Raw genomic sequence first — 8,849 nt, 5'->3', positions numbered from 1 at the left:
CCAGGTCCTGCCTTGTGATGGACAGACACCCGACAAACAAGGAGATTAGCAAGCAACTGCATGTGTGTGGCACAGAGGTGGGGGTGGGGGGTGGGCAGTGACAGGTGGTGCCAGGGGAGACACATGATCAGGAGCCTCCCCTGATGCCCATGGTTGACCGTGAGCTCCCCTACGGGGTGCATCTATGAGGCCAATGGCCCTGGTCAGCCTGGCCTGGATGGGTGGGTGATATTTTCCCTAGTGACCAGGGAAGCCTGAGAGCACCCTCACCTGTCTCAGGCCCTGGCAGGCAGAAAGTCAGGAGTGGACACTCCTAGCCACCTTCCCTCTGGCTGGAGTTGGTTGGAAGGCCTGTGCTAGAGACACTCCCATTGGGAAAAGGCCTTTCCCCCTTGGGGAGAGCGCCCATCAAGGTCTCCTCTAAGGCTGCCCTCCTCTCTTACACCTTGAGGACAATGCCTGATCTCCCAAGTGGCTCACGACCTCGTGTGTTGCCTTCCCCAGCTTCAGCTCCAGGCCTGCACACCCCACCCTCTAGTCTTCTGGGCACCTTTGCGGGGCAGGCTCCGCCCTCCCTGTCCACCCGAACCTACCCCACTGGTCACCAGGAGTGGCAGATGCAGCCACACTGCCAGGCGACCCTGTCACATGTGGGGAACCGGGACCCTGCTGGGTTGCTCCTTCCCGGTGCTTTTACTGGGAGAGGGGATTCTGGGGAGATGTGCCTGTCCTAGCCTGGCCCTGACACCAGCCCAGAAAACTCCGGAAACCACTGGGGACACCCATCCCAACATGGCCAGCCCAGCCAAACACCAGCCACCTGTGGCAGCCCAAAAAGACAGGCAGGTCACTCCGCGAGGCAGGCGTGGATGTGCAGGGAGAGCTGGTGGGGCAGGGGCGGAGTACTGAGCGCCTGGCCCATCAGGAGCCACCTGCCGCCAGGCCTACAGTGCCTTGCTCACTCTTCTCTTGCCCAGTGGCCTTTGAGGTTCCACTTCAGGGCCTCCTCCTGGGAAGGTCTCAGGCTTATCTGCCCCTCCCTGGTCCTTATCTGCCCCTGCCCGGGGCTGCCATTCCCATGGCATCCTGGGTTTAGAAGAAACAAGGGCACCCTCCCTCCCACTAATGGAGACACCTCGCCCTGTCCCTTTTCCTTCATCAGCCTACCAACCGTCTCTGCCCCCATCTTGGCTGGTGTCAGTCTTGCCCACCGGGGCATGGGGACCCGAGCAGGTCTGACCCCACTCAGCAGGGGCTCAGGGCCTGCTCACAGGCCTGAGGTCACGTGTCTGCTCAAGGTCAGGACCTCCTCTCCCCTCCAGAATCTCCTTCTATTTTATCTCTTTATCTATTTATCTTAAGGCTCTGAGGGAGGAGAAATCAAAGGCCTAGGTACACCCATAGGATGTCCATGCTCCCTCCCTCCCTCCCTCTCCCCCTTCTGGCCACATCTGTGTGAGGGCGGTGGTTTCATCATCCACTTTTTACTGATGGGGAGACTGAGGCACCAGAAAGTTGGTTTAAGACAGTGGTGGGTGCAGGATGTGCCCACTGGGGCTAGTGGCTGATGAGCAGACCAGCAGGGCTGCCCCACCCCCACCCTCACCTCTGTGAAGTGCTCCTCAGGATCTCCAGGCTGGAGGCTGTCCTGCCCACCCCTCCCACCCCCCACCCACATTCTCCAGGCAAGGAGCAGGACTTGGTGCCAGCTGACAGCCAGGGCCTGGGCCAAGCTTTGGCTCAGCCAGGCCTCACACCCCAGATGGACAGGATAGGACTCACCTGGGCCCAGAGAGGCCATGCTGGGGGTGGCCTCAGGCCCATGTGGCCGGGGGGACTCAGGGTCCTTGGATGGGTCTGGGGTGGAGACTGATGCTGAGGAAGGGCAGGTGATGCCAGCTGTGGTGGCAGTTGGTGCAGGGCGAGGCTTGGTGTGGGTGTCACTGGGCCGTTGGAGAGCATCTGCTGGCACAGAATCAGGGGGTGTAGGGGCCACGGCTGCAGGGAAGAAGTTCTCTCGGCTGTCCTTGGGGTGCTTTGGGGTGGTGGGTGTGTCCCCTGCAGCCTGTGAGGACAAAGGGGAGGTGAGGAAGGCTAGCTCGGCAGCCCTGAGCCCATATGGCCCCACAGGACACCTGTCTAGGCCCAGGACCACCAACGCAGCCCTCACTCACAGCACCACAGTGCCTGATGTGGGGACTGAAGTGGCAAAGGTCAGTCCTCGAGGGCAAATTCCCAAGGGCCACTGGTTGAGAGAGCTGGGGTGCCACCACAAGAGTCAGCTCCCTGGGATCAAGGCTGCAGCCCTGAAGTTATGGTGTCCAATGCTGTCCCCCACCTGGCCCTCTGCCTGCAGCCTGGCCACAGAGGCCCCAGCAGCCACCTGCACCACAGGCCTTCAGTTTTCTATCCCTGTGGGGCCTCCCTGTGTTGGTCTACATAGCTCCTTCCCTCTGCCACAGGGCCTCTTCTACTCTGCACTGAAAGCCCACCCTCTCCCAACAGGTGTGACAGCACAGCTCGTGCAGCGACATGCTGCAAGGTGGGACAGGGCACTAGTAAAGCCCAGAGCAGAGCTGAGGGGCTGTGTGACAGCATGTAAGTGGATCCCCAGCCCTCAGACCCCAGTATGGGACTCTCATGCCTGTCGGGGGCACCTCGGTGGTCAGGAGAGCGGGCTCCCCTGAGGACTCGGCCTCTTCTGACACTTGTCTTGCTTGAGACACGCCATTCCCAGCTGCATGTGGTGCGGTCACCCTGAGACTGCCAGGGGTGGGCGTCTGGGATGAGTCTAGGCCTCCAGTGGGAGGCTGGGCAGGACAGTCCTGTTTCTCATGAGCAGACATTCCAGAGGGAAGTTAAGCTCTGCGTCCCTGTCCTCCTGGGCCTCAGCTGCAGATGATGGCACTGAGCCTCCAATGATGTCCAGAGCTCCTTCTGGGCTGCCATGACAACTGGGACATGCCCTCAGCAAAATAGACACTCCCTGAGGGGCAGGAGCAGCGGGCTCTGAAGGCCACAGCCACCTCTTTCCAGCACGGGCCAGAGGTGGGCCCAGGACGGCTGTGACTGTCCCTAGGCAGATTTCCTGAAGTCCTTTCCTGGACTCCTCTGGCAGGCCAGGCTGTAGCTAGGTGCTGGTCCTCTGTTTTGTTTAGTTTTTTAAAATAATGTTTTAGTTTTTCAATTACAGTTGTATACAGTATTATATTAGGGTGCTGGTCCTCTTTGGGTATCAATCTCCTCATCTAAGGAATGGGAGCCCCTTTGTCACTCTGGCAATAACAGAGTGGTGGGGACTGCTGGCTGGCAGGGCACGTCTCTCCAGGGAGTCTGGCTCTGGGCTGGGGGATTGGCCCACCCGTGCAGCCCACAGCCTGCTTGGTCAAGGCTGAACCCCTAGGCTTCCTCAGACCCAGAGCCCAGGCAGAAGTCTGTGGCCCATCCACTGAGCAGAAGCCCCAGGGCTGCAGGGCAAGGCCTGCTCGCTTGCGCAACCGGGCCAAGGGCAGTCGGGCCAAGGGCAGTCGGCCCCACCCTGGGGACAAGAGACTGCACCTATTCAAGTGGCAAGTCCCTGCCATTTGACCCAGTGACCCTGGCCCGGGGTAACTCCTGCAGAAACACCTACGTGGGGTGCCGAAAGATGCCCGCTCAGCAATATTGAACAGGGGTACTGGGGTGCCCCCCACCGTGCCTCAGAGAGGGTGCTCCCTTTCTCTGCTGGCTAGACCCTGCCCAAAGGGCCGTCCCTTGAGCTGGGTCTCTCCCGGGGAGACGTCTCTCCTTCAGCCCCAGCACCTCCCCAGCCCAACTACTCAAAAATAGCCCTGGTCTTGGACAGTGGATTAGTGGTTACTAGAGGCAGTGGGGGAGGAGGGAGGTAGATAAGAGTAAAAGGGGTCAAATATTTGGTGATGGAAAGAAATCTAACTCTGGGGGATGAACACACAATGCAATATACATGGCATACTGTTGAACTGCACACTTGAAACTTATTTGATTTTATTAATCAACGTTATCCCAATAATTTTGAATTAAACAACAACAAAAAAAACCCAGCCCTAGTCTCTGAGCCCCAAATCCAGTTGGTCCCATCCTGCTGCCCCGGCATGCTGGCCGGCCAGCCCATGGGCGCGCTCTCCTTCCTGGACACCAATCGGTCCTGTCAGGATTCTCTCCGAGCTGGCACTGGTCTCGGAACTTAGCCCCACCTGTGCCCTCTGCCAGCTCCACATCAGTGGCTTCGGGGACACCTATACTCAGGGCTCCAGCCTGGACTACCCCTCTGGGCGTGGGCCCCTAACCGTTATGCCTACTCAGCCTCTGCCTTGAGAGATTCTCAGCCCTGGCTGGGGCCCTGGCTGGTCAGGATTCTCTCCGAGCTGGCACTGGTCTCGGAACTTAGCCCCACCTGTGCCCTCTGCCAGCTCCACATCAGTGGCTTCGGGGACACCTATACTCAGGGCTCCAGCCTGGACTACCCCTCTGGGCGTGGGCCCCTAACCGTTATGCCTACTCAGCCTCTGCCTTGAGAGATTCTCAGCCCTGGCTGGGGCCCTCCCAGGCAAAGATCTAGGAGATCTGGGAGGTTCATCCCTCCTTCCTGTCACCAAGTCTTGCAGCCTACCTTCTCAGGTCTCTTGGCCCCACCTGTCACTCCCCACCCAACAGCCAGAGGTCTTTCTAAAACACAGTGAGGTCACGTCACCATCCTGCTCCCTCCCCTGCAGAATAAACGCCAACTACCCCCACCCACTTGGCTCTTAATCTGGCTGCAACATCACTTCCTCCTTCTCTGTCCTAAATGGAGTAACCTTTTCAGGTGAGGTCATCTTCCCCATTTACAGAAAAGGTAGCTGAGGTGAGGGTACCCCTCCAGTCACACACACAGAGCTGGGGTCTGGGCCTGCCAAGGCTCCATCCACCATATGATGGTGCCCCACCCAAGCCGGTGGTCAGGGGCTCCCTGTGGGTGTGAGGTTCAGCTGCCTCCCGCCCATCTCTCCTCAGCCCCGCTGACCACAGGAACAGTCCCTATCTGGGGTGTACCTACTCTTTTGCCTGCAGCCTGGGGACCCCGGCATGGGGCCCGTTGGGTCAGGCTTACCTGTCTTTGAGCAGCAGCCCCAAGGTGCACCTGACAGAACTTCACAGCCTGTTCCAGCGCAGCCTCCTCATCCACCTGAGTAAGGAAATGCCTGAGGTCAGAAGGCCTGTCACTTGGAACTTGCAGACTAGCTCCTATGAAGACCTGGGAAGCCCGGGCAGGTGTCCATCTATCTCCTGGGTCTGCCCTGCAGGGCCACAGCTCTGGTCCGTCTGTCCATGTCAAGATCATTTCTGTGGCCATGTTATCACATCCTCCGGAGCTGAGGCTAGCAGGACGCAGGGCCTTTTGGAATCTGAGGTCTGGGTGGTGGGCAGGTCTGATCTGACCCAGAGACTGAGAGCCGAGGCACAGGGAGGTGGGAACAAGGCCAGGGAGGTGTGGGGGCCACCTTGGATGAGCGGTGGGCAGGGTGAGGGAGACGATCTAGAGTGTCGGGAGCAGCCATGCTGGGGTGGGCAATGCCGGGCGAGGGCCCACCCTTGGCAGGGAATGTAAGGCTTGTTTTTATCTTACTTAATCAGCAACAAAAACAAATAAAAGTTAACACTGGAAGCTGGTGAGGCGTTGATAAAACAGGCACTCTCAAAAGTGGCATTGCAAATTGACACCGTTTGGGAAGAAATTGCATATCATGATGGTCACCCTGTTTGTGCCAGTCATTGCAGTTCTGGGGTTCTTCCTGTGGAAACCATTTTATTTTCTTTTCTTATTTTATTTTATTTTATTTTTTAACACCTACAGCACCTAGGTGGTCTTCCTAGGTGGTCTCCCATCCAAGTACTAACCAGGCCCAACCCTGCTTAGCTTCTGAGATCAGATGAGATCAGACACATTCAGGGTGGCATGGCCACAGACCTTGTGGAAACCATTTTAAATAGAGGAAAAGCTATGTGCCTAATGCATTAAGAAAAAGAGGAAGGCAAAATCAGAAGGGCGACAGAGCCTCCTCACACACTGAGGGCGCTGCAGCCACCTTCGGATGACAGCCACAAAGGTCTCTGAAGAAGTATTCCAGAGCCCTGTCACTGTGGGGGATTCAGGGGGTCCCATCTTCCTGTGCTGGATTTGATAAGATTTCTGCAAAGTGGTTTCGCTTCCTTCGAGATTGAATACAGACTTTTTAAAGCTCTTTTTTTTATTGTCACATTTCACTCAGTTTTAGTGAGGTATAGTGACAAAATTGTAACACGATGGCTTGACACGCTCATTTATCTGACACTAAATCTATGGCATGTACATTTTAAGAAACCTCAGATGTAGGGAAGTGGACATCAGAGGTGGGGCAGGAATGACATCTAACACCTATGCCCAAGGGCAGGCCCTGGCACACCTGGGCAGAACGGGCATGGCCCTCTAAGAGAAGAGAACCCCAGACACACCCCACGGCCACCAACCTGCTTGATGAGCATGTAGGTCTCAGACATGATCCTCTCAATGCGGCCCAGGTCATAGGCCATGCCCTTCTGGCCCTGCTGCCACACACGGTAGGCGTCCAGCAGGAGGGTCTTGCCGGACTCTGTGTCCTCCAGGAGCTTCCTTTTGCGGCTGGGCCGTGGGGGCGGCTCCTCGGGGTGGCTGCCTACCCTGGCCGTGGTGGTGGTGGTGGCTGAGGCGGTGGGGGCTGGCTGGGCCGGTGTGAGCAGACTGGGCTGCTGCCGGGCGCTGATGCTCAGCTCCTCCAGGGACAGCTCGGCTGGCCGGCTCTCAGGCGCCCGGTCGCGAGGGGAGCGGCCTGGCGGCAGGGGCAGTGCCTGCTCTGGGTCCAAGCGGCGAGCAGCAGCCTCGCCCGTGTCCATGGGTTCAGTGGGCCCTGCCCGGGGGCTCTCCTTGTCCTTCTGCTCCCCGCCCTGGTCTGCGCTGTCTCCCGCATCCATGGTCATAGGCCGGTGGTTGAGGGGACACACTTTGCCCCCTGGCTCGGCCCCTGGCTCCGAGCCATCAGCCAGAGGGGGCTTCTTGGGGTGCGGGAGGCCCTCTTGGCCATCCTCGGGACTGGCCTTGTGGGAGACGTCGGTGGTCATCCTGGCTCCGGGGAGGCCACAGGCCTTGGGCCCTGGGTGTTCTGACCCCTGTGAGAAAATGGAAGGTCAAAGACTCCATGTCTTCGGTGTCTCCACAACAGAGCATGCCTGGGCATCAGGTGTGCCCCTCCCGGGCCTCTGCTGTCCAGGCCACTCTGGCTCTGCCCATCTGCTTGCGGGCCAGGGCTGAGCCTGGAGACCCGCATGAGGATGGTCCTCTATGCTCTGGACCTCCAGCCTTGAGAGGGGCCAACGGGGCTCTGGTGGTGGCACTGCTGTGGAAGAAAAGGCCTGGCCATGACGGGCACAGGGCCGAGTCCCCCCGTCATGGGCTCTCATGTGACCCCAGTGTACAAAGGCCAAGACAAGGGTCTCAGGTGGCACTGCCAGCAGACTGCCCTGGCACAGGTCTCAACAGTGCCACCTGCTAAGCTGGAGACCTAACCTCCTGGGCCTCAGGGTGCTCAGCTGTGAAATGAGACAAGGACTGCATCTGCCTCAGAGGGTGAGAAGGGACCGTGTGACAGGGTGCTTTCAGAGGCCTTGTTCAGCGTGTGGGAAGCCAGCTGGGTGAGGGGACAGCCAGCTTTGCCATCTGCTTTGTCATTACAGCTGCTGTTACCTGAGCTCACCCGGCTGGGACAGGGAGCAACCTGGGGAATGTCACTGCCACCCTCACTGACCACAAGTCCATGTCTGCCTCGTGAGTCAGGACCTCACTAAGTGCCAGTGCATTCGTTCCATCGGGGAGGCAGGAGGGTGTTGCTCCGCAGGTGGAGACACGGGGGCCTGTCTAAGGGCACTGGTGTGTGAGTGGCAGGACCTGGGCCGCCACCGGGGAAAGGAGAGGGGCTGCGGGCGGCATACCTCTGCGAGCTCGCTCAGTGTGTCCTCCAGCACCTTCACAGTGAGGATGAAGGCCCGCTGTGCCAGGACCTGGCGGTCAGCATCTCGTAGATACTTCCTGCAGGCACACGGGGGTGGCCAGAGAGGGTGGCAGAGTGTCAGAGCCACGCAGCACAGCTGGATACCTGAGCCCTCCCTGCCCCGAGACTGCTTCTTCAGTGTCCCCCCTGCCCATCTGCCTGGGGTCTGCTCCCCAGAAGCTTGCCTTCAGCGAGAGCTGAGGATCTCTGGCTTTCCTCCCATAAGCCTGTCCCAGTGCTCTCCTGGTCCCAGCTGAAGGCCCCTCCCCAGCTCCTGGCCCCGGGCAGGTGAATGAGACACTGGGGAGGGGAGGCAATGCAGGCATGGAGGACAGCTTCCGGCTCAGCTGGCAGTGTGAAGGCTCAGGCCAGACCACATCTGAGCTGTGCCTCTCCTGGGATCTCTCACACCTCCTGCAAGTGGCCGCTGTAGCAGATGTCCCTCGATCCTCTCTGCCCCATCCTTTCTGGCAGAAGGATCCTTGGTTACCTCTGAGGCCCAGGCCCTCCTGTTGCCTGGCCTGTTATTACTGGCTTTCACCTGCAATGATGTGTTGCCCCAGGTGCCCGGGACAGGGGCAACGCTATTTAGGTTCCCGACTCTGGAACTGAGAGGCCCCTGAGGAGAAGGGTTAGTCTGGGTTCCCCAACCAGCGTAGAGACGCCCTGGGTGGACGGGATCGAGGTATGCTGTACTCACTTGCCCTGGTCCGGGGTCCGCTGTAGCATGGAGGACACCTTCAGCAGGGTGCTGTGGTCCCGGAGCTGGGCCAGCACCTTGAGTAACAG

General features: G+C 59.1%; 1 protein-coding gene and 1 pseudogene across 3 annotated transcripts in view; both read right to left on the bottom strand.

Moving 5' to 3' along the window:
- CABIN1 (calcineurin binding protein 1) overlaps nucleotides 1–8,849 on the bottom strand; it is a 141,873-nt gene that overhangs the window by 4,107 nt on the left and 128,917 nt on the right. For all 3 annotated transcript variants that reach the window (XM_015586813.2, XM_025044510.1, XM_006908678.3), the window contains exons 30-34: nucleotides 8,761–8,849; nucleotides 8,002–8,098; nucleotides 6,508–7,182; nucleotides 5,111–5,185; nucleotides 1,783–2,065 (exon numbers count right to left, since the gene is read on the bottom strand). The exon at nucleotides 8,761–8,849 is cut by the window's right edge and continues 78 nt beyond it. In XM_015586813.2, the coding sequence (XP_015442299.1) occupies nucleotides 1,783–2,065; nucleotides 5,111–5,185; nucleotides 6,508–7,182; nucleotides 8,002–8,098; nucleotides 8,761–8,849 (1,219 nt within the window). The remainder of the gene's footprint in view (nucleotides 1–1,782; nucleotides 2,066–5,110; nucleotides 5,186–6,507; nucleotides 7,183–8,001; nucleotides 8,099–8,760) is intronic.
- LOC112477290 lies at nucleotides 5,846–5,968 on the bottom strand (annotated as a pseudogene).

The sequence above is a fragment of the Pteropus alecto genome, unplaced genomic scaffold (genome assembly GCF_000325575.1).
Source record: "Pteropus alecto unplaced genomic scaffold, ASM32557v1 scaffold113, whole genome shotgun sequence".
In the NCBI taxonomy this organism is placed as follows: Eukaryota; Metazoa; Chordata; class Mammalia; order Chiroptera; family Pteropodidae; genus Pteropus; species Pteropus alecto.
This window is presented reverse-complemented; position numbering and strand designations above follow the sequence as displayed.